Source organism: Spermophilus citellus, assembly GCF_964194105.1.
Source record: "Spermophilus citellus genome assembly, chromosome: 2".
NCBI lineage: Eukaryota > Metazoa > Chordata > Mammalia > Rodentia > Sciuridae > Spermophilus > Spermophilus citellus.
In genome coordinates, this window is record NC_138183.1 from 138,619,901 (window position 1) to 138,645,751 (window position 25,851).

General features: G+C 36.3%; 1 protein-coding gene across 3 annotated transcripts in view; it reads left to right on the forward strand.

Annotated features, from left to right (window-relative positions):
• The first annotated feature begins 1,510 nt into the window (after positions 1–1,510).
• Positions 1,511–25,851, forward strand: part of LOC308642607 (DNA primase large subunit) — a 280,835-nt gene continuing 256,494 nt past the window's right edge. For 2 of the 3 annotated variants that reach the window (XM_081281731.1, XM_081281733.1), the window contains exons 1-4: positions 17,912–17,985; positions 18,899–19,062; positions 21,112–21,215; positions 24,519–24,598. In XM_081281731.1, the coding sequence (XP_081137857.1) occupies positions 18,909–19,062; positions 21,112–21,215; positions 24,519–24,598 (338 nt within the window). In that variant the 5' untranslated portion in view covers positions 17,912–17,985; positions 18,899–18,908. Of the gene's footprint in view, positions 1,554–2,827; positions 2,912–3,389; positions 3,669–11,649; positions 11,776–13,713; positions 13,800–17,911; positions 17,986–18,898; positions 19,063–21,111; positions 21,216–24,518; positions 24,599–25,851 lie in introns of those variants that run through there. The other variant, XM_081281732.1, reaches the window with a different exon arrangement.

The following is a 25,851-nucleotide window of genomic DNA, read 5'->3' on the forward strand; positions in this document are numbered from 1 at the left end:
TCAGTGAATGCATGGTAAACACATGTTTCTTTTTGAGCCCAATGAAGAATTGAGCCTGATTCTTTTATAGTTACTTAAAGCATGGTGGTATGGGAGGCAGAACATGAGCCAGGTTACTGTTATATTTGGGTACAGAGAGGAGAGCCAAGAATCTATTTTTCATCTCCCTTCTCCCATATTCTCTGCATACTATATACTGATTGTATGTAAGCCAAGGGTATTTTTAAAGTAACAGAAACTTGCTGGTCCTCAGGTCCAGAGGGTTTTAGTTTATTCTGCAGGCAGCAAAGGTAGTGGTACAACATGTGGTCTCTTTCAAGCACTACTTGACAAATCCACAGAAGGGTTGATGTCCTTCCTCTGTTGAGGCTCAGGAGGGATGGAGTTGTAGCAGACACTCTTTGCCACACACATACACTTTGTATCACCTTGTTCATCTTTATATGAAATCCTTTGCTGAAGGGTTGGGATAATTTCAAAAAGAACTTACCACAGAAGGAGGGGTACAAGAGTTAAGTTTTAGTGGAATTGGACTTTCCCTGTATCAGACACCTCCACCTGGGACTTGGTTTTCAGCCTCTCCATCCTCACAAGCTTCAAGTATGTAGGTCCAGCAACTGTACGACCTGGATTAGAATAATGCTCTTGAGCTCAGCTCTGGTGGGCAAGGTGGGAGTGCATAGGAATGTGTACTTGCTGTTCATTGCTCTGTGTGTGTGTGTGTGTGTGTGTGTGTGTGTGTGTGTGTGAATGTATGGGTGTCTGTGTGTTGGGGATCTGAGGACTTTGTAGTGCGTGCTGATCCCTTGAATGTGGGTTTATGTCTTCAAGTTTGAGTGCAGTCTTCCTATAGTAAGACTAATGAAGCAGTTTTTTTTTTATTAGCTGGCTTAATAAATCAGCACATTTTTCAAAAACAGACATTAATTTTTCTTGGATAAGTCTTAGTGAAAACTGGAATTGCTATTTGCCCTACTAACATAGTTCTGATTCTGCCTTTAGAAACAATGGTCCTCATCATTATACTGAAATGCCTTTGTTTCTTTCCACCTTTGCCCCTTGGGAAAACAGTAGCACCAAAGAAGACCTTTCACCACTGTTCTCTGCCTCCTCCTGCCCCAGACACCAATCTTTACAAAAGTATCTAGAGTCGAAGTCTTTCCCTTTTACTAAAAGGGGATAGGGAGGGCTTCCAGTTGAATCTTCCAGGCGTGGCAGTATTAAGAATGGGAGAAATTGTCTAGTCTAGAAATAGTTCTCACCTCCTTCCTGGTTTGCAATGATTTGTCTTAAAAATAAAGTGGGGAAAGCCTGTCAATCACAATCTGATTTCTAAACATAGGCAGTACTACCAGGAGTTTAAGCAAAACCTTTTTTTTTTAATGGATTATTGATGATATAAATGTTGAAATTAAGACAACTGAGATGCAATTAGGATTGATTTTCTTTGCTTTCTCCATGGTGCCCCACATCAGGATAGACACTCCAGAAGACATTCCCAGCACTGGCTTGGAGGTTGAAGCTAAGACAGAACTTTCAGTCTCTCTCCTAAGGTTACCAGATTCTTGCTTCTAAATATGAACTGTCTTTACTTCCAAATTTGAGCCACCAAATATGAAACATTGCCTCACCTGGCAATGTTGAGAATATAAAATGCTTTAGGGAAAACATACTTTAAATATGAATATTTACTAAATAGTTTAGTTATTCATTTGGTTTTTATGGGCAGAGTTACAATTGAATATATATAAATGTTGAACTATATACATACATACATACATACATACATACATACATACATACATATTCATTCCAGGTTATTTAACTTTTCAATTTTTAAGTGCTCCACTTAAGTACATACTTATTGACTAGCAAATATTTTGGCTTTTCGATATATATTTCATTGATTTCAAAATAGCTGTTGAATTTTAAATAGTACATTAAAATTATGTCCAACAGAGATATGAAAATTGTTGCTTTGTTATTCACATAAAAATAAGAGATGAATATATGAAATGTCCTAGCAATGAAAGTACTATCTTTATCTCTCAAAGGTACAACTACTAAAACATATTTTTCCTTCTTAATATTTTGTAGCTCCATTAGGGCTAGTGGAAGTTCTAAACAACCTTGAGCAATTTGGAACAGTTCTTTTAAATAACACTGTTTATCTTTCATAAAATAAACACTCCAAAAGGTCTACTATTTCTATCCTTCAGTCAATGCATTCTGGAAAGAACTATGTCATGAAATCCATTATCTCTAATTTCAGAAAGTAAGCATTGATATTTTAAAAGAAGATGTTTTTCTAAAATTTCTAAAATTCATCGAAAACATTTTAAATTAATACATAGCATTTATCATGTGAGTAGCATTATAAATCGAAAGATTTACTGTTAATCTATTTTATGATTAAACTAGTAATTCTCAAGCTCATGTTTTATAAACACGCCCTTGAGAGAAAGAAAATTACTGAGGATATCCGGAATTGATATATATCACTTTTATGTCATTGAAGTTATTATGATAGTTTATATATTCTTATGGTTAAAATACGCACATAGAAACATGTATATTTGCATTAAACACAAACAAAATTATAAAAGTAGTATGATTAAAATTAGTAATGCTATGCTAAAATTGAAGGGCATATGTTGAGGTTAATTGTTAGAAAAATTTAGTCATCTTTTTATTTCCTTTAAAAAATTTTTGAGCATAGTAGATTATCATCTGAATCATTGTTATTTCTATAGATGGTTTTATTTATTTAGATTTTTAAAATGACTACTATTGGCAGGCTAATCTTTAAAAAAAAAATTTTTTTTAGTTGTAGTTGGACACAATACCTTTATTCCGTTCGTTTATTTTTATGTGGTGCTGAGGATCCAACCCAGGGGCCAGTGAATGCAAGGTGAGCGCTCTACCACCGAGCCACAATCCCAGCCCCCGTGGCAGGCTAATCATTTTAATTGTTCATCCCCACCCCCTAACCTCCCAAAGAGTGAAAATCTAACTGAAAAACCCTCACTGTATGTTTACTTTTACACACACTGCTTGTATGCTAGGGCAAGTTGGTAGATCAGAAGACATAATCAAAGCAACACTTCTAGTTGTGATACCAGTTGAGCACTGGCTGGATAGGCTGGGCAGGTTCCTGTGGAAACTCCTGTCCTACCACAACTCTCTATTCCAACTACTGTGAAATCTTAGTTTACTAGCAAAATAAATTAGTATCTGTCATATTTAACTCCAATAAAACTTTTTCATGTACAAGTTCTCCTGGATGTACTCAATTAAATAGTGATTAATTTTTCTACACAGTCGTCTTTTCACAATATCAAACCAAATCTTTATTTACTAAATATCTTTCTCTGTTTCTTTTCTTGCAGTGCTGGAGGTTGAACCAGGGCCACGCATGCTAAGCAAGCACTCTCCACTGAGCTAAACCTCTGGTTCTACTTATTAAATACCTTAAGAAACTAAAGGCTTATTCATGAGAATATCTCATAATTACAAATTGTGACTGCAAGAGGAAAATCAAATTTCATCTTTTTAACTGTTGGAGGAAATTTTGAATTGAGAATTGTATTTTCCAAATCCAAATTGGTGATGGTAGTGAAGGGTGATGGTTGACATTTTTAACTTTACAATCTACAAATTTAAAACAGGTGAAGATAATATTCTAGACAAACTTATCAATACATTGCAAGACAAATCATATCATTTCAGATGATCACATGACACTAATAGGTGTCACATGACATGGCTTGCACTGAAGCTATATGGAATTGTTTGGAAACAAGTTTCTTTCTTTCTTTGTTTTTTAATTGCTTTTATTTTTTAAATACACGACAGCAGAATGCATCACAATTCTTATTACACATATAGAACACCATTTTTCATATCTCTGTTTGTATATAAAATATGCTCACACCAATTCATGTCTTCATACACGTAAAGCTGCTTTTTCCTTTTTTTTTGATAGAATGCTAGAATTCAATCTATATTAAGAAAAATCTGGATTACAGAGGTAACTTTCATCCTCTTAAATCAATAACTTATCATTATTTTTTTTGTTGGTCGTTCAAAACATTACATAGTTCTTGATATATCATATTTCACAGTTTGATTCAAGTGGGTTATGAACTTGCATTTTTACCCCGTATACAGATTGCTGAATCACATCATTTACACTTCCATTGATCTACACATTGCCATTCTAGTGTCTGTTGTATTCTGCTGCCTTTCCTATCCTCTACTATCCCCCCTCCCCTCCCCTCCCCTCTTCTCTCTCTACCCCCTCTACTGTAAATAATTTCTTCCACTTCTATTATTCTTACCTTACCCCTCACTTCCTCTTGTATGTAATTTTGTATAACCCTGAGGATCACCTTCCATTTCCATACAATTTCCCTTCTCTCTCCCTTTCCCTCCCACCTCTCATCCCTGTTTAATGTTAATCTTCTTCTCATGCTCTTCGTCCCTACTCTGTCCTTAGTTGCTCCCCTTATATCAAAGCAGACATTTGGCATTTGTTTTTTAGGGATTGGCTAGCTTCACTTAGCATAATCTGCTCTAATACCATCCATTTCCCTCCAAATTCTATGATTTTGTCATTTTTTAATGCAGAGTAATACTCCATTGTGTATAAATGCCACATTTTTTTTTTATCCATTCGTCTATTGAAGGGCATCTAGGTTGGTTCCACAATCTTGCTATCTTGAATTGTGCTGCTATGAACATCGATGTAGCAGTGTCCCTGTAGCATGCTCTTATTAGGTCTTTAGGGAATAGACCGAGAAGGGGAATAGCTGGGTCAAATGGAGGTTCCATTCCCAGCTTTCCAAGAAATCTCCATACTGCTTTCCAAATTGGTTGCACCAATTTGCAGTCCCACCAACAATGAACAAGTGTACCCTTTTCCCCACGTCCTCGCCAGCAATTGTTGTTGTTTGACTTCATAATGGCTGCCAATCTTACTGGAGTGAGATGATATCTTAGGGTGGTTTTGATTTGCATTTCTCTGACTGCTAGAGATGGTGAGCAGTTTTTCATGTACTTGTTGATTGATTGTATATCCTCCTCTGAGAAGTGTCTGTTCAGGTCCTTGGCCCATTTGTTGACTGGGTTATTTGTTATCTTATTGTCTAATTTTTTGAGTTCTTTGTATATTCTGGATATTAGGGCTCTATCTGAAGTGTGAGGAGTAAAGATTTGTTCCCAGGATGTAGGATCCCTATTTACCTCTCTTATTGTTTCTTTTGCTGAGAAAAAACTTTTTAGTTTGAGTAAGTCCCATTTGTTGATTCTAGTTATTAACTCTTGCGCTATGGGTGTCCTATTGAGGAATTTGGAGCCCGACCCCACAGTATGTAGATCATAGCCTACTTTTTCTTCTATCAGACGCAGAGTCTCTGATTTGATATCAAGCTCCTTGTTCCATTTTGAGTTAACTTTCGTGCATGGCAAGAGAAAGGGATTCAGTTTCATTTTGTTGCATGTGGATTTCCAGTTTTCCCAACACCATTTGTTGAAGATGCTATCCTTCCTCCATTGCATGCTTTTAGCCCCTTTATCAAATATAAGATAGTTGTAACTTTGTGGATTAGTCTCTGTGTCCTCTATTCTATACCATTGTTCCACCCTCCTGTTTTGGTACCAGTACCATGCTGTATTTGTCACTATTGCTCTGTAATATAGTTTGAAATCTGGTATCGCTATATAGCCTGATTCACACTTCCTGCTTAGAATTGCTTTTGCTATTCTAGGTCTTTTATTTTTCCATATGAATTTCATGATTGCTTTCTCTATTTCTACAAGAAATGCCATTGGGATTTTGATTGGCATTGCATTAAACCTATAGAGAACTTTTGGTAATATCGCCATTTTGATAATGTTATTTCTGCCTATCCATGAACACGGTATATTTTTCCATCTTGTAAGATCTTCTTCTACTTCTCTCTTTAGGGTTCTGTAGTTTTCATTGTATAAATCTTTCACCTCTTTTGTTACGTTGATTCCCAAGTATTTTATTTTTTTTTGAGGATATTGTGAATGGAGTGTTTTTCCTCATTTCCGTTTCAGAAGTTTTGTCACTGATATACAGGAATGCCTTTGATTTATGCGTGTTGATTTTATATCCTGCCACTTTGCTGAATTCATTTATTAGCTCTAATAGTTTCTTTGTAGACCCTTTTGGGTCTGCTAGGTATAGAATCATGTCATCTGCAATAGTGATAATTTAAGTTCTTCTTTTCCTTTTTTTTTATGCCTTTAATATCTTTCATCTGTCTAATTGCTCTGGCCAGTGTTTCGAGAACTATATTGAATAGAAGTGGTGATAGAGGGCATCCCTGTCTTCTTCCAGATTTTAGAGGGAATGCCTTTAACTTTTGTCCATTCAGAATGATGCTAGCCTGAGGCTTAGCATAGATAGCTTTTACAATGTCAAGGTAAGTTCCTGTTATCCCTAGTTTTTCTAATGTTTTGAACATAAAGGGATGCTGTACTTTGTCGAATGCTTTCTCTGCGTCTATCGAGATGATCATATGGTTCTTATCTTTAAGTCTATTGATGTGGTGAATAACATTTATTGATTTCCGTATGTTGAACCATCCTTGCATCCCAGGGATGAATCCTACTTGATCATGGTGCACAATTTTTTTGATGTGTTTTTGTATTTGATTCGCCAGAATTTTATTGAGGATTTTTGCATCTAGGTTCATTAGAGATATTGGTCTGTAGTTTTCTTTCTTTGAGGTGTCTTTGTCTGGTTTCGGAATCAGAGTGATGTTGGCCTCATAGAATGAATTTGGAAGAGCTCCCTCTTTTTCTATTTCCTGAAATAATTTGAAAAGTATTGGTATTAATTCTTCTTTAAAGGTTTTGTAAAACTCCGCTGTATACCCATCCGGTCCTGGGCTTTTCTTGGTTGGTAGTCTTTTGATGGCTTCTTCAATTTCATCCATTGATATTGGTCTGTTCAAATTGTGTGTATCCTCCTGACTCAGTCTGGGCAAATCATATGACTTAAGAAATTTATCGATGTCTTCACTATCTTCTATTTTATTGGAATATAGGTTTTCAAAATAATTTCTAATTGTCTTCTGTATTTCTGTAGCATCTGTTGTCATATTGCCTTTTTCATCCCGTATGTTAGTAATTTGAGTTCTCTCTCTTCTTCTCTTCGTTAGCATGGCTAAAGGTCTGTCAATCTTATTTATTTTTTCGAAGAACCAACTTTTAGTTTTGTTAATTTTTTCAATAGTTTCTTTTGTTTCAATTTTATTGATTTCCGCTCTGATTTTAATTATTTCTTGCCTTCTGCTACATTTGCTGTTGTTTTGCTCTTCCTTTTCTAGGGCTTTTAGATGAAGTGTGAGCTCGTTTATTTGGTGGTTTTTTTTCTTTTTTTGAGGAATGACCACCAGGCGATGAATTTTCCTCTTAAAGCTGCTTTCATTGTGTCCCATAGATTCCGATATGTTGTGTCTGTATTTTCATTTATCTCTAAGAATTTTTTGATTTCCTCCTTTATGTCTTGTGTAACCCATTGATCATTCAGTAACATATTGTTCATTTTCCATGTGATGTAGGATTTTTCCTTCCTTCTTTTATCATTGATTTCCAGTTTCATTCCATTATGATCAGATAAAATGCATGGTATTATCTCCACCCCTTTATATTTACTGAGGGTTGCCCTATGGCATAATATGTGGTCTATTTTTGAGAAGGATCCATGTGCTGCTGAGAAAAAAGTGTATCCATTTGATGATGGTTGATATATTCTATATATGTCAGTTAAGTCTAGGTTATTGATTGTGATATTGAGTTCTATAGTTTCTTTATTCAACTTTTGTTTGGAGGATCTGTCCAATGGTGAGAGAGGTGTGTTGAAGTCACCCATAATTATTGTGTTGTGGTCTATTTGATTCTTGAACTTGAGGAGAATTTGTTTTATGAATGTCGCAGCACCATTATTTGGTGCATAAATATTGATAATTGTTATGTCTTGTTGGTGAATGGTTCCTTTTAACAGTATATAATGTCCTTCTTTATCCCTTTTGATTAACTTAGTCTTGAAGTCGATTTTATTCGATATGGGGATGGCCACCCCTGCTTGCTTACGAGGACGGTGTGCGTGGTATATTTTTTCCCATCCTTTCACCTTCAGCCTGTGTATGTCTTTTCCAATCAGATGTGTCTCCTGGAGGCAGCATATTGTTGGATTTGTTTTTTAATCCATGATACCAGCCTATGTCACTTTATTGGAGAGTTTAAGCCATTAACATTCAGAGTTACTATTGATATATGGTTTGTACTTCCATCCATGTTTGATTATTTATCCTTTTTTTTTAAATTTAGTTTGTTTCTCCATGATTATCTTTCCCCTCGCCCTCTGTCTTTACTGAGGCACTTCCCACTGATGGTTTTGGTTATTGTTTTTCATTTCCTCCTCGTGTAGTGTTTTGCTTAAAATGCTTTGCAATGCTGGTTTTCTGGCTGCAAATTCTTTTAACTTTTGTTTATCATGAAAGATTTTTATTTCGTTGTCATACCTGAAGCTTAATTTTGCTGGATACAGAATTCTTGGTTGGCATCCATTGTCTTTCAGTGTTTGAAATACATTGTTCCATGACCTTCTTGCTTTCAGTGTCTGTGATGAAAAATCCGTTGTTAACCTTATTGGTTTACCCCTGAGTGTAATCTGTCTCCTTTCTCTTGTAGCTTTTAATATTTTCTCTTTGTTCTGTATATTGGATATCTTCATAACAATGTGTCTTGGCGTTGGTCTACTGTGATTTTGTGTGCTCGGTGTCGTGTATGCATCTTCAATTTGTGTATCTGTTTCCCTTTTTATTTCTGGAAAGTTTTCTGTAATTATTTCATTCAGAAAGTTACTCATTCCCTTGGTTTGAATCTCTGTACCTTCTTTTATCCTGATGCCTCGTAAGTTTGGTTTTTTTATGTTATCCCATAACTCTTGGATGTTTTTCTCGTGATTTTTTACCAGCCTTTCTGAGTTGGCTAGACTCTTTTCAAGATGATATATTTTGTCTTCATTATCTGACATTCTGGCTTCTACTTGCTCCACTCTGTTAGTGATACTCTCAATTGAGTTTTTAATTTGGTTTATCGTTTCCTTCATTTCTAGAATTATTGTTTGATTATTTTTTATAATCTCTATTCTCCTGATAAAGATGCTTAACTTCTTCTTTTATCTGTTTATGTAATTCATTCTCAATGTGTTCTTTCGCTGCTTGAATTTGCTGTCTTGTATCCTCTTTAAGGTTCCATTTCATCTGTCTAAGATGTTCCTTGAGTTCTTTATATGACCATTTTTCTGATGACTCTAGGTCCTCCTGAATATTTAGGCTGTCCTGCATTGTTTGTACTCCTTTTCTTCCTTGTTTTTTGAAGCTGCTCATGTTACTTCATGTTCTGTTTGACTGATGAGTTACTGTTTACTCCTATAATTTTATTAGATGCTTGGGAGGAAAGGCATTAGAACGGAAGGGAAGAAGTCACTAAAGAGAATGAGAGTAAGCAGGTAGAATTCAAGGAAGGGGGGATAAGATAATTGAAAAGAAATGAAAAGACAAAAGAAGAAAAAATAGGAAATAAAAAAGAAAAAAATTTTTTTTAAAAAATAATAAAAAAAATTAAAATTAAAATTAGAAGAAAACAATTCTAAGCAGGAAGTGTGAATCAGGTGGTATAGCGATACCAGATTTCAAACTATATTACAGAGCAATAGTAATAAAAACAGCATGGTACTGGTACCAGAACAGGCGGGTGGACCAATGGTACAGAATAGAGGACACGGAGACTAATCCACAAAGCTACAACTATCTTATATTTGATAAAGGAGCTAAACCATGCAATGGAGAAAGGATAGCATCTTCAACAAATGGTGTTGGGAAAACTGGAAATCCATATGCAACAAAATGAAACTGAATCCCCTACTCTCGCCATGCACAAAAGTCAACACAAAGTGGATAAAGGAGCTAGATATCAAATCAGAGACTCTCCGTCTGATAGAAGAAAAAGTTGGCTCCGATAATGTTTTATCGGATAATGTAATGTTTTGTTTGTTGTTCAAAGAGAGGAAAATGCAGGAGAGGTGATTCCACATGTTACTCCCTTTCCTTTGTGTCCCTTGGGAAGACCTCAGCATTGATTCTGAAGTGTTTAGTAGAGTAAGGTAGATTCACTTTTTCATTCTTTGACTTCCATTTTCTGAACTGTTAAGATCATTTTCTAATGGAGGAACTTTGGGCAAAGGGGAGGGATCGTGGGGAGGGTGCACAGGGGCAGGAAAGATGGTGGAATGAGATGGACATCTGTACCCTAGGTACATGTATGACTGTGCATATGGTGTGACACTACATCATGTACAACCAGAATAATGAAAAGTTGTACTGCAATTATGTACAATAATCAAAATGCATTCTGCTGTCATATATACCTAATTAAAATAAATAAATTAATAAAAAGATGATTTTCTAGTGGCGAATGCTAACTTTTGGACATGATTATCAATCAGTTAGTCAAGCTGGAGTGAAATCTTGGCATCATAGCAGGATCATATTTACACCTACTTCAGTTTCCAAAAATCAGCCAACTGAGAGAAAATATTTTGATCAGGAATTTCAGTGGGAAAGCCAAAATCTAGAGTGAAAACACATCTTCTGTGGAGAATTACATCAGAAGGCATATGAGAGCCCATCTGGAATAAGAGATAAAAATGAAAGAGTTCAATTTAGTTCAGCAGACAGCTACACAATGCCTGTTCTGTGCCAGGGACTGGGGTAGAGGCAGGGAGCAGGAGAGCAAAAATGGGTGAGGATAATCTTGGTTTCAAGCAGCTCACACTCTAAAAACTAATCTCATATTAAAAATGAAACACTTTGAGTAATAACCCAAATAGAAAACAAATACTGTTTCTAGGATCTTACTGGAATGATCAGTAATTCACTTTAGAAGTTCTCATTTATCAGGTTTTATGGATAGTACCCTGAAAAATATCATCAGTTATAAAGCATAAATTGTATCTGAGGATAGTACCTTGATTACTTAGATTTGTGTGTGTGCATGTTGCTGTCGATTGAACACCTTTTACACGTTAGGCAAGTGCTCTACTACTAAGACACCAACAGCCACTTAGGTTCTTTTCTTAAGCTCTCATTCTTCAAATCAATCCCTTTAAATATAAATAAGATGACTCTAGGTGGATGGGTCTTGCACAGTGGATTTCAATTTAGTTTAAATTTAAATAGGAGAAGAATAGTAAGGGACATTCTATCAAATTGTTAGGCACCAAATGGATTTTGTGCTTACTAGAAATAGATATTTCTTATAATCTTTCCATGCTCTGAGCTGGCATGAATAACTGGTACTGTAATAAAATAAACTGCCAGAAAGTTAATCTGGCACAGAGCAATGAAATGCTTCATGCTATGGTGCATGTGGCAATTATCTATAAATGATAAGTAGTGCTCATAAATACCAGTATTTAAAATTATTTCTCTGTGGCTAAATCAAGGTCACCATTTTTTTATTGCATTCTTTTTTAGACTCCAATGTCAAAGCAAAGATACTGGATTAAACTTCATGTGATTTTTATATAATTTTCTTCTTCTGCCCCAGGCCCAGTCTTAGGATTTTATGCTCATTTTCATACTATCCTACCCTAAATGAGAAGACTTGATTAATACATTCGATTGCTTCCTATCACCAACTTCCAGATGCATCTGGGATGCTGAGAAGCTCGAGGTAGGACAAACGGCTTGGGAGGTTCAGGTGACCTCCTATCAGGTCATTAAAACAAGGGGTAAATTTCATTGGCAAGTGAGGGTAAGCATTTAGGTGAGGGAAGTGACTCTCAGTGAAACAAACCTTTGAATCTTGGCAACTGAGAGGCTCAGAGACAAGGAAGATAGGGAAGAAGGAGGATCTGTATCATTAGGGACAGGTCCCATCACAGCCCATGGACAAAAGTGGCAGGGGACCTTATGAGTATAAAGTTTGCTTCTTAGGAAGCCTCCTTATCCAGCCTTCAGGAGTCCATGCTTTGAGATCTCAGTTCCTATTACAATATTGGAAAATCCATGGCCGTAGTAACCATTATCTTGAATTTGCTCACTTCTGACCTACAGTATGTGTCCCCGAACAATATATTATTTTACTTTTGTTTTTAAGCCTTTATATAAATGTTGAATTGTACCAATTGGGGTCCAACAAGAGACAGATGGCACTCTCAAAACAGGCTAATTCAAGGATGGTTTTTGCAGAGATTATTCACAAAGGCACAGAAGTAGGGAACCACAGTAATCAACGGTGCATCAAAAAGGGCTTACTAGAAGTAAACGTCATTGTCTGTTGGCCTGCATGATAGAGGGGATCTGTTACCAGACTGAAAGTGAGATGGTCATTTGGGTCAGCCATCTTGAGAGGAGCAATGACAGGTTGAGGGACACAGGCAGCCTCATTGGGAGGCAGCTACAGAAATAAGTACACTGAACTCATTTCCTTCTCTTCCCCATCTCCTTGTGGGGTGCCTAACTAACTAAACCTAATGTTAAGCAACACAGAAAGCCATTAAGATATTCTATTCAAGATTGGATCAGAGAATAGGAAAGAGGACTAGAGTGCTTTTAGGTGAGGAGTGGAAAATGGAAAACACCCTGTACATACATATTTTCTCTCACAACTTGCTTTTTTTAAAAAATATTTTCATCCATGTTAATAGGCTCACTTAATTGTAGTTCATTCCTTTTCACTATTTGGTTTTTAAAACATTCCACTGTGTGAATAGGCTATAATTTACTTACCCATTTTTTCTGATGGATAGTTTCCAGTGTTTTGCTCTTTTGATGTTGCCATGAATATTCTTGTTAATGTTTTGATATCTATGGACAAAAATTTCTCTGGAGGATGTACAGTATTTACAATAGAATTACTGTATATGCATAAAGAGTTGTAGACCTTCAAATTTATCATGAAGATATCAAATTATTTTTTCAAAGTAGTTCTATCAGTTAATACTTCTACCTGCAGCATGTGAGTCCCCGTCAACAATTCATATATTGAAACTTAGTTTTTTGTCCCTCTTGTGAGTGTACAGTGCTATTCCACTGTGATTTTTTAAAAATATTTTCTTAATTATACATGGATACAATATCTTTATCATGTTTATTTTTATGTGGTGCTGAGGATGGAACCTAGTGCCTCACACAGTGCCTCTGCCACCGAATCCAACCCCAGCCCTTTCACTGTGACTTTAATTTGAATTTCCCTAATTGCTGGTGTGATTGAACATATTCCCATATTTTTATTGGTCATTTTTGTTTCTCTGTTGTAAAATTCCTATTAAAGCTCCCCATTGTATTTTTAATTTTTTTCCCCATTTTGATTGTGTTCTCATACTAATCCCGTGATAGTTATATCCTTTTCCATTTTGTGGATCATTAAAAATGTATCTATATATATTTAAAACTTATATTCTTAATTTTAATGTAGTTAAAATTATCAATCTCTTTTTAATTTGGACTTTTAAAAAACATGATCAAAATATGCATAACACAAAATTTTACTACTTTACTCATTTCTAAGTTTATAGTGGCATTAAATACATTTAAATTATCATGCAGCCATCATTACTATCCATCTGAGTACTGTTTGTCCTTTTTCTTAAATTTTATTTTACATGAGGTTTTTGCTATGTTGCCCAGGCTGGCCTCCAACTCCTAAGCCCAAGCCATCCTCCTGCCTCAGTCTCCAAGTAGCTGAGACTACAGGTGAGTGCCACTGTGTTTGACCCTTAAAGTCTTGTTTCAGAAATTCTTTGCTGTATCAAGATGTAAAGACCATCTATTAGATTTATTCTAAATTCTTAATATTTTGCCTTTCACACGTAAGGCTTTAATTTTCTGGAATTTATTTTTTGTATATAATGAAATATAGCGAATAAAGTCCACCTCCACATGGATAGCCAGTCATTCCAGCATCATTTAGAATTGTCTGTCTTTTTTACATGGATTTCTGCAGTGGATCGTCATATACTAGGCTTCTTCATGGTTGTGGGGTCATGTTCTGTTTCCATTAATTTGTTTATTCCTGTGCCAGGAATAAATGCTATGGAATTATAATAAGCCTTCCATCTACCTGAGTGCTATTCTTTTGAAGATACACATGAATAAATCTTAGTTTTTCTGGTCTCTGCTTTATGGTTACATTCTTAGTTGATCTTCCTAGGCACTCTTTCTAAAATTTCAATGCTTCCTCCAAAAACTTTACAGCCTCCTTCTCTGGCTGATTATTTCTGCTTAGCAGTTATTTTCTTACATAATTATGTGTATTTTTATCTTGTTTATTGTTTCTCTTTTTCCCTAGAATATAAGGTTTATGAGGACAGGAATTTTTGGTTCTTTCATCACTTTTTTTTTTTTAATCTCCAAAATCAAAAACATTGTCTGGGACTTGGTTGGTGTTAATTAACATTTCTGGAACAAATCAAATAATGTGGATATATGGAAGTGTGGTACTCCCTCCCACACAAGAGTATGGTTTCTCTCTAGCTTTCCTGCTTATTGCTTTAAGATTAATAAAGCAAAACGAGAAAGAATGAGATAAATACTCTCTTTAACTTTTTTTTTTTCCTAGCCAACTCCCAGAGTTAGGCCGTGAAGTGGGGAAGGTGATGGGACCAGAGGTTTGCATTAGCTTTTATGGGTCCACTATTCTGCTAGAAGAACTTCCTGTTCCTCTGCTTTCCATGGCAAGCAGGGCTGGCCAGACCTCGAGTTCAGAGCATGCTCACTTAGTAAAAGAAATTTACCACACCCCTGTTTTTCAGGACAACACACCCTGCACCAGGGAAGAATGAACACTCACTCTGATTTACCAGCCATGGCAACTAATATCTTAACTGTTTAACACATTATGGGACAGAAGTCCTGGGGATCTGGAGTCATCTAAGGGTGAATGCTCTGTGGGCCAGTCTGTCCATAGCTGTTGTTACCCAGGACAGGCATTGAATTACGCAGTGATGATTCATGGAAATTCTTCCAGAAAAGGTACTCTGTGCTTTATTATAGGCTAAAATAGGGAGCCAAGTCATTCTGGAAGGAATGTGTATGAAATTTTCAGATGAGGACTTGAAGTTTTTTAGGATGGAGTCACATTTGATTCAAACCATCTGTTTAATGTGAAGTTGAATCTGGCAGTTTTTTTTCATACATCTCTCACAGTGTTTATCAATTCCATTTCATAAATATTTGTTGAAGGCCCATGGAGTGCCAGGAACAAGGGTTACAAAAACAAATGCCATAGTCATTCCTGTTTTTGAAATAATTATGGTTCAGTGGAAGAAAAATTCTATTTATATGTTTTCTTACTTTTGATTGTGAGATCAGTGTCTGTAATTTACAAGAATCTTGGTTTCCAGGGCTGAGCATTGTATCAACCCATTTTTGATTTTGAAATGAATACATGAAAGTGCTAACAGTGATTTATTTGAAATAGCTACTGAAATGTCTAACATTATTTTGCATTATTGCTGCTGCAATATGTAGATTCATATTGAAATTGCCCTTGGATACAGAAAACACTCTTCAGTCAGATAGTGCCCAAAACTTTGGCATTGGAAAATAATAAAGATTCTGGAATAGTTGACAGACTTTGGCTTTATTTTGTTCCCTGAGATTTAAAATAAGTTAATATAATGGAAAGGCAGATATTATGTGACATGGTAAAAAGTTTATAATGTTAAATATGAACACATCTTCCAGTTCTTTTTGTATTGGTCATAAAAATGACATTAGTTACTCATCTTTTAATTTGGAAGATATTGTGGTATGCACTTTAAGGCTCAAAAAGATAAACAAAAGGACCTTCCAGAAAAAGGCTTAAAATCAAGTAGTGCTAGTATTTTAACCAATTGCACACAGTGATCATAAACTTTTTGAGACAGTATATAAACTTGGTGTGTAGGTGCATTTTTCTGAAGGAGATAAGTTGCCAAATTTTCGAGTCGCTCATGTTTCCAAAAGATTCAGACCTTCTGTGGTAGAGGAATAATATAATGAGAAAAAAATGACATCGTATGGGAATCATAAGAGTCTTAGGAGCTTAACTGAACAACACAGGTGGCCACATTGAACATTTTAATTGTGAAAGCTTTCCTGCTTTTGCTGGGGAAAATTTCTTTGGTGCCAATGAAAATGTTTATTTTTCCTACTTTATTATTACTTTGTTCTTTTTCTTTCCCATTTTCCAGTTTGAATCTTGAATTTTTCTTTAAAATTGACATAAGTTCTTTGAATCCTGATAGTCTGATAGTATTAACATTTTTGAGGACTACACAATAGTTTGTGACCTTTTGAGATGAATGATTTTATTTTTTAAAATAATTTTTAAAAAATTGCTTTATATCTTTTATTTTTATGTGGTACTGAGGATCGAACCCAAGGCCTCGAATGTGCTAGAGGAGTGCTCTACCGCTGAGCCACAACTCCAGCCCCTGATTTTATGTTTTTTATGGTTAAATCTTTAGATTTTTTTCTTAGATTCCTTCTCTATCCACAGATCAGATACTACTCATAAATGTTCTTATGGTCTGTGCTCCAGATTGTATTTTTTTTTTTCAGGAAGTTCATATATGTTCTAAGGTGTCTTTGGACCAGGTGATGTTTATTATTAAGTCTGATACAAAAAGGAAGGGAACTTCTGCTGCCACATTAGTGGAATTAGAACAGTGAGATGGTTTGCGCAGTGGTGCTTGGATATAGTCCTGTTCTTCAGTTTATCTGTAAAATGGGGTAACAATAGAACCCACCTTAAGTGATTTTAAGAATAAAAATCATTATGTAAAGCACTTACAACAGATCCTGGCATAAAGGAAATCCACAGTTTAGTCTATGCTGCGTAGGTGCTTTGAATCTTGATATTGTATCAATATACTCTGCATAGCTAAAAACTTTTTCAAAGGGTTCTTCACCTCCAGTGTCTACTTTACCAGAGCCGTCCCGCGCCAAAAGTAAGGGAAACACGCCTCCTAGGGGCCAAACTCGAAGTTAACTGCCAGTTCTTGAAAACTCTGGACTACTGTCGGAGACCCAATGTGGCTCTAATGCGCCCCTTGAGTCTCTGTTCCCAAACTTGGAAAATAAAGGACTCACCCACTTGCTCCCCATCGCTTCCATTTTTTTTTGAACCTACATTCCCTCCAAGGCTGATCTGTTCTATTTCCTGCAGATTTCTGCGAATAAGAGCTTATCCACTCATTCTAGTCCATTCTACAGACATTACTGGGAAGGGTTGTGAGGAGCGTCCTATGAACGTGGAGCCTACCCCTATGGGGGTTTGTAGCCCCAATGAGATAAAATACGCATCCTATGTAGATGGGCAAACTAACAATTACTTTCAGCTTCTGCTTTCTCATTGCAAACTCAGGGTACAGGATCGCTGAAATATTAGTCAAGGGGGAAAGTGTCCTAGTGAGCCAGGAACAAAGGGGAGCTCACGGTCTGTTCTTTCTCCATTCCTACCCAAGATAAAGAGCGATGAATGCCATCCTTGCAGTTAAAATGCCACGTATCCCTCAATTAATGGGATCGGTGTCAGTGTCTACCAATGAAGTTATAATCTTCTGCGTGGACACTTTTGCTGCTAGCAATATTTTCGGATCCCAGTTTCAACTATCAAAATCTACAAACTGCACATACCGGGGTAGCATTTTAAAACTTAGGTGGGAGGAACTCCCAAACACTGGTGTTCAAGAAATTTTAAGCTATCAAACAGGATGAGCAACCTGTCTCCCTCTGCTCCCTACTGAGCAAGCGCAAGGCCCCAGCCGGGTGGGTGGACCGTCGGGGGCGGGCCTTCTGCACCAGGGACTTCCGCTTCCGGTCTCAAATGAAATCTCCCGCCACTCGGGAAAACTGCTGTCAGCATTTGTGTTTTCTCGCATTTGGGCATTTGCAGGTAAGAGAAACTCCCGGAATTGAGTTAGCACGGAGAGCAGTCCTGTTTTTGAGGGTTGCAGGTCGAGGAAAAAAGGAGATCACTTTTCTGGCAGTGGGAGCAGAAGATTGACTTGGCGGTTTTGGTTTTTTCGGGCGAGACGTGGTGCCCGAGGGGAATTGGGAAAATTAGGGGTGGGAACTTTTATAAGGCACCTGTGGATGCACCCTAAAAGGGTTTCCCAAAGACTGGATCCAAAAGACAGTTGTTCTGTTTTTCCAGGGTCATACGAAAGAAAGTTAGCAACACATAGTCCTTTATGTCTCTGATCTAGCCAGAACCTACCGCCTTTCCTCGGATTTTAGGATTGCAGTCGATATACAACCTCATCCTAAGTCTCGGGGTCGCAGATATCTAAAGGCAGTGACACAAAGACCCACAGTGAGCAGGTAACATCACCGGACTTTAATTTTGCTTTAAGTTAGGACCAGCGCCTGCTGTCAGCTTTTGTTAGTGCATCTCCCCCACCATCACAAAAATTATTACAGGTGTATGTAGAAATCTGGAAAATGCATCATACAGGGATCACCACTGTTAACATTTTGTGCCTGCCGTCAATTTCAGTATTTTTTTTCTTGTTACCATCATAGCCTTCAGTTTTACTTGCAGCCATCCACTGAAAACACATCTTTAATAGAGTTTGAAAACTTGGCTATCGATAGAGTTAAGTACTTAAATTAGAATGTGTATATCATAAGGAGAGGTGAGATACTGACATTCATACTTAGAGGAACAGGGTAAGAAATGCTAATACTGAGAGGAGGGCACTTATTATCTGTTTGATGACTGTGTATGTGGAATTGTTTTTTGATGTATTTTGTTTGTTGTTTTCTTTTCAGTTCAATTTTCCATTTTTATGTGCTTCTTTCCAAAGGTGATCCAAGATGCAGTTTACTGGAGGAAAGCGGAGGAAGCTGAGGTTGGCAGGCGACCAGAGGAATGCGTGTTATCCTCATAGCCTTCAGTTTTACTTGCAGCCACCCACTGAAAACATATCTTTGAGAGAGTTTGAAAACTTGGCTATTGATAGAGTTAAATGTAAGTGCTATTTAAGTTAGAATGTGTATATCATAATTTGTGAGAATGATTGAAAGTAATTTATCTCCCTCATTCATTAATCTGTTCAACAAATATTTATTGAGGATTTGCATTGAGGGATTTGTATTTATTTATTTAAAAATGCATATTTGTTGACTATCTTTGTGTTCTAGGTGGCGGGAAGTTTGAAGTGAATACTGTAATTTGTATCTTTATTGAAGCTGAATTCTAAAACATGGATACCTAAAATTATAGTCATAAATCAGCATTTTTAATGCTTCAGGAAAAGTAAATAGTAGTACTATTAAAGCATAGAAATTGGAGTAACTGATTTAGTCTGATTAAGAAAGTCTTCTTAGAGAAGTAGAAATACAATCTGGGCTTTGAAGGATGAGTAGAAGAAATGGAAGAGTTTTTCTCAACTGAGATAATACCTACACAAAGACTTGGAGGAGAGAATGTCACGTTTGAGGGGACAGTGACAAATATAGGGTGCATGGAGAAGGGTGGACAACCAAGGGCATATGTGCCATGCTGATGGTATGGTATTGTAGTGTAAGAGGAGTGTGACCACTGTACTGGGGCTTGCTTATCCTCTGTGTGTTGATGAAGAAAGGAATGAGTTAGACATGAACTGAAACAGAAATGTTAGTATTGTTCAGAGTTGATGTTACACAATATCCTTGTGGAAAAATCAGAAAGAGGGTTTAAATACTGTCATTCATACTTAGAGGAACAGGGTGAGGAATGCTAATACTGAGAGGAGGGCACTCATTATCCTTTTTTTTTTAAAAGAGAGAATTTTTTTAATATTTATTTTTCAGTTTTTGGTGGACACAACATCTTTATTTTATTTTATGTGGTGCTGAGGATCGAACCCAGCACCCCGCGCATGTCAGGGGAACACACTATCGCTTGAGCCACATCCCCAGCCCCTCATTATCCTTTTGATGAATGTGAGAGTCAAGGCAAGGGAGGAAAAGTTTTAGAAAGCTTAGTAATGTCAGATGATTTATAGGGATTGAGATGATGATAAGTGTGTCTCTTGGGTTTGGCACTTAAAGAGTGAAATGATAAGGGCCTAAACTAAAGTAATGACAATGGCAGTGATAGAAAGGGAAAGCTTTTAAGAGATAATAAGGAGATTTTTTTTTTTTTTTTTTTTTTGGTGCTGGTGATGGAACCAAGGGCCTGGTGCATGCAAAGCATGTGCTCCACTATTGAGCTATATCCTACGCCTAAATAAAGTATTTTTGAGAGGATTTGGTGGTTTTCTGAATATGAGGAGTGAAGGAGCAGGTGTAGGGTAGCTGAAATTCCTGCTTGTATGATCTAGTGGATAGAAACTCTGCTAATGGAGCTAGGAATGGCAAGATGAGAAGCAGGAATAAGGGGCAGTTATAAGGGATACCATAATAAGGAGCTATCCATGGAACATGGGTTCAGGAGATAATTTGCAAGATTTTCATTTTTGAATTATAAAATGCCTCAAGAGAAGAATCCATGAAAGATTGATAAGGGACTTTAAGGATCTTTGAACAGTATGTGACATCTATTTTAGATGATTTGTTTGCATATGATGGTTCTGCTTCTTCATTGTTGTGTCTTCCCCTTCTCTGTTTAATCAGGAAAGGAAGGCCTGTTTTTTTATTATGAGTCTTGCTGAGTAAATGAAGCAGACTGCCAAATGGCCAACTCTCCGTGAAGAATGCAAACAGGGTGCTTGGTTTGTTTTCCATACCAACATAATTTCCCATTCCTCAACAATAGTGGCTTAGTACAACAAGGATTATCCTTAATCCTTCTCTCTCCCCTGGTTGAGATTCTCTGGTGTTAGATTTTGCTGTAGAACATGCATATTTTCTTCATGTAGACGGAGATAATTTCCTTCAAGCATATGTAGTTCATCTAATAAACTTGCAGAAAATCAAACTTATTTTTTCATGTTCTAAAAACAGGTAATTAGGAGGTTGCTCTCTATAGTTTTTGTGTTGAATTTAGTTTTTAAAAATTATCTTACATTTTTACTTTTTTCTTTTTCTTTTTCAGTGCTAAAATCAGTTGAAAATCTTGGTGTGAGCTATGTGAAAGGAACTGAGCAATACCAGAGTAAATTGGAGGCTGAGATTCGAAAGCTCAAGTTTTCCTACAGAGTAAGTAAAAGAGGGAAAAAATTCTTTCAGTATGTTTGTTTTCATATTATTGTGTAAGTTGTGGGAAAGATCTTATATTAAGCACAGGCTTTTATAAAGTCTAATGTAGCATAGACCATGCACAAAAGTACCTACAGTCTACTTGGGTAATTGACATGCAGTCCATGTGCTTATGTCAGGATTTCTCAAGCTCAGGATTATCATCATTTTGGGCCTAATAGATCCTTGTTGAAGAAAATGTCCTATGCATTGCAGGATGCTCAGTAGCATGTCTGGCTTCTTCTCACTCACTCTATGTCTCCAGACATTGCCAAATGTATCTGTGTAATACAGATGATGAATGCGGTTGTTAGAAGTGGGCTTCAGGAACTTTAAGAGCACATATAATGATCCAGCTGAGATTGAGGAGGTTTGGGAAAGTTTTCCAGAGCAGGAGATGCTGGAACTGCATCCTGAAAGATGTGATAAGATATTTATTTTGGGAAGATGAGTGCCGATGGCAGATTGATAGGGTCATGTCCCTCAGGAGTGAAAACAGGAGACTGAAAATAATGAGAGTTGAATTAATAAGAAAAGAGGACTGATTGAAGAGATATTAAGAAGGTAGGATTAAAAATTTTTTATAACTTATTATAGGGGAAAGCAGAGAGGAAAGTTAAGAATTACACCCACTCCCCTTCCTCCATGGTACTAGAGATTGAATCCAGGGTCTGTGTGCGCTAGGCAAATGCTGTACCACTGAGCTACATTCCCACCCCTTTTTAAATTTTACTTTGAGTCAGGGTATTGCTAAGTTGCTGAGGCAGTCCTCAAACTCACAATCCTTTTACTTCAGCCTCCAGAATAGCTGGGATTACAGGTATGTTTTACTGCATCTGGCTGATACCTAAGTTCTTAATTTGGACAGTTAGGTGGATGGTGGTGATATTTTGAGAGGTGGTATCCAAAAATAAAAACAAATATTAGAACTAAGATGTTCAGTTTAGTGCTGGACATAACTTTGAGTTGCCTGTGGCAATGTCAAGTGGATAATTGGATATACAAATTTGAACTTAGAAGACATCTTTAGTGGGAGTGCAGGTTTAGAGGAGGGTTGGAATCATGAGTAGGTGAGAACATCCTAGGGAGATAATTTAAGAGGAGAAGATGATGTAGGATAGTGAAGAATACCAATATTTAAGGGCAAGTGGAATTGGAGGAGTTTAGGGAGGAGACTGAGAAGGAGCTTTCTGAGAAGTAAGAGATGAATTGGATAGTAGTGTAATAGAGGCCAAGGAATGCGGGATTTCAGCAATAGTTGTCATAGCATAATGATAATATAGAAATAACAGCAGATATTTGTATTCTTACTATGTTCCAGATTTTGTTCTAACTATATTTATATTAACCCATGTAGTCTAGTCAGTAGTCTTTTTGCGTAGGTACTATGTTGTCTCTATTTTACATATGAGGAAACCGTGTTATTTACTGATGGGCTAACTAACTTTCCCAAGCCTATAGGATGGTAAGTGGTGGAGCCAAGATTCGGATCTGGACATTTTATAGATCTTATAAAGGTGAGTTGTACAGTGTCCATTAGATTTAACAGTTGGATGGGCCCTCTTAGATAGGGACAGATTCAGGATAGTGGCTGGAAGAGAGAGGTGAGAGGTGGAGAGTTAGGTATGAAATATGAACTCTTTTAAGATGCTTAGCCAAAAAAATAAGAGAGAAATAGGGTAGAACTTAGATGTTTCATGGAAAAGAGAAGGTGCACACATATACACACGGGCACACATAATGGTGCATGTATATATACATTTATGTATATATATTTACACATATGACAGGAGATACTTAAACGTATTTATAAGTTGAAAAGAAAGATCTAGAATAGAAAGAATAGGAGGGGAGCTTGATACTTTAATAGAACATTAGATAAATGAAGGTCGCCCTTCAGAGGCAAGAGCAAATGAATCGCAGGATTTGGGTGTAGGGATTAGCTTTAGGTTCAGGGAAGGAGAGATGCTGTGTCCACAGAGATGTTAGGGAAGGCAACATAACATGTGGATGCAGAAACTTGGAGCTGAAGGAGTTTGCCTGATAGCCTGGTGAAGTCACCTGTTTAGAGAGAAAGGTACTATGGTAGGGACCTTAAAGCAACTGGTGAAAATTGAAACATTTTTTCTAAGAAACAAGGAAGGAGACAATTATGTGTCAAATTGTCACATGGCTGACAATATGTAATTGCTGCTTAAGCTTTGTTCTACAGTTTACATCTAGAATGTTGTTCCTGGGCCCATGTGTTAAAGGCTTGGTCTTTAGCTTGGTGATATTTGAACATGATTCAAACTTTAAGAGGTGGGGCCTAGTGGGAGTTTTTAGGTCATTGAGGGTATGCCCTGGAAAGGGATTGTGGAGCCCTGGTGTTTTCCTATCTTTTTGTTTTCCTGGTCTTCACAAGATGAGCAGCTTTGCTCTGCCATGGATTCCCTGCCGTGTTGTTCTATCTTGATGTAGAACCAAAAGCAGTGGGCCAAGTGACCATGGACTGACATCTCTGAAACTGTAGCCAAAATCAACCTTTCCTCTTTTTAAGTTGGTTATTTCAGGTATTTTGTTACTGTAACAGAAAGCTGACCGACACACTTTGTGACCCTGGCCAAATTATATAATCTCAGAGTGCCTCAGTCCTTTAAAATAAGGGTATAGTAGTGCCTACTTCCTAGTTTTTAAAAGAAGAATTAAATGGGTCGCTACATTAAAAATGCTTAGAACAGTGCCAGGTACTTAATGAGTGCCTGAAATGTTTGATCTTGCCATTTTGGGCTTGAATAAAGATTTGTTGGCATTGGCAAGGGTCTACTTGAGGTTGGAGGACATTCATTTTTATATTCTAAATTCCTATAGTTGTGTATTTTTTTCCTCCAGAAATTCTCAGCATTTTGGGAATAGGCCTGCGGACTGTAGCTACAGATTAATTTTGAATCTTGGTTTTGCCAAATGGTTGGAATTAAAGAAGTTGAGGATTGGTCTAAGAAATGGTTGAAGCAGTGAATAAGTATTGTAGGCATAGGCTGGGTAAGAAAGAAAGCTAAGGGAAAATAGTTGAGTCCAAACCCAGAAGGTTTTGATGAAATCAGTTCAGTTCTTAGTTTCAGCTGGTTGTAGTTTAAGTAAAATGATAATTATTCTAGAAAGCATATTAATAAATGTGTTTTTGAAATTTTTTTACTTTACCATTGACTTTTGCTTATTCAATGTTTCTTTATAACTCTTTTCATTCTCATGCAGTGATTTTATTTGTGTGTCATTATTTTTAAGGAAAACTTAGAAGATGAATATGAACCACGAAGAAGAGATCACATCTCTCATTTTATTTTGCGCCTTGCTTATTGCCAGTCGTGAGTATACATTTGTACTCTCACAAACTTGAAATCTTGGGTTATAAATTGGTACATGGGAAGCTGCTTGTACTGAACATAGGAAAACCCAGAATAACTTCAGGAACTGGTGTGCCATGGTTTGGACACTGTTGTAGTGAATTGTCCGAAACAAGTCGCTTAAAAAAAATACTGAAAATTTCTATTGCAAAATTTTTCCCAATGAAAGTTTTTAACTTTATGAGAGATACTCTTCATTTGGAATTTAAATTAGAAGGGATCTCATTAGGAAGGATGTTTGATACTTTTCCAGAAAAGAAGTTGGAAATATTCATAAGAAACAATGACTTAAACACACACTTGAATTTAATACAGTTTTTTGGAATTTGAGATATACGGGCCTCTTAACACTAGTTATTTTCAGTTGGTGGTTGGTTTCTTATAAATCAACAGTGCCACCCAGAGGGAGAAGGAGTTAGCTGCTTTTTAAAAAATCTAGTTTTTCCTTTCTTATTAGTTTTGGCCAAATAATATAGTTATGGTTGTTTCTTTTTATTAGTAGACTTTTTCAGAACAAATCTTGAATTGCTTCCTATCCCAAGATCATAATTGAGAAATTATGATCGTAAACTTTGGTCCTAGAGTTTTTATTTTTATAAAAAAGCATATGTAGTTTATGTAATATGTATAATGGATAAATTGCTGACAGTCTGTAAAAGTAAAAACATGAAATCATGTTTTACATGCAGTAGGATAAATATTTTATAATATTGCAATAATGATATATGCCTTATAAGGCATGCTGTGTCTGCTTACAACTGAATATATTTTCATGTTAGCTTTGAAATATTGAAGTATTCTTGTATATATTAAATTTTGTGAAATTATAATCTGCAAAGCTATAAGCTTTACTTTGTAAAATGTACTGATCATAATCTACTTAAAGAAAAAGTTGCCTTAAAAAATTTTATTTATTTGTAGTAGGCACTGAATATAGTCCATGTTTGTATGATTATGTCAAAATGAACCCTAATTTTATGTATAACTCAAATGAACTATAAAAATATTAAAAAAACTTAATTTGGCATTTATGAAACCAACCCTGACCAAAGGAGTACCCCGTTTTCAAATGTAAATGACTTGTTAATAATTACAGTAAATGCGGTGTACTATTTCCTTTTTGCTATTCAGTAATAATGCAGGTAGACTTGAAGTATTCTTTCTTTTTTATATTTCTTATTTGTTTTAATTAGTTATTCATGACAGTAGAATTG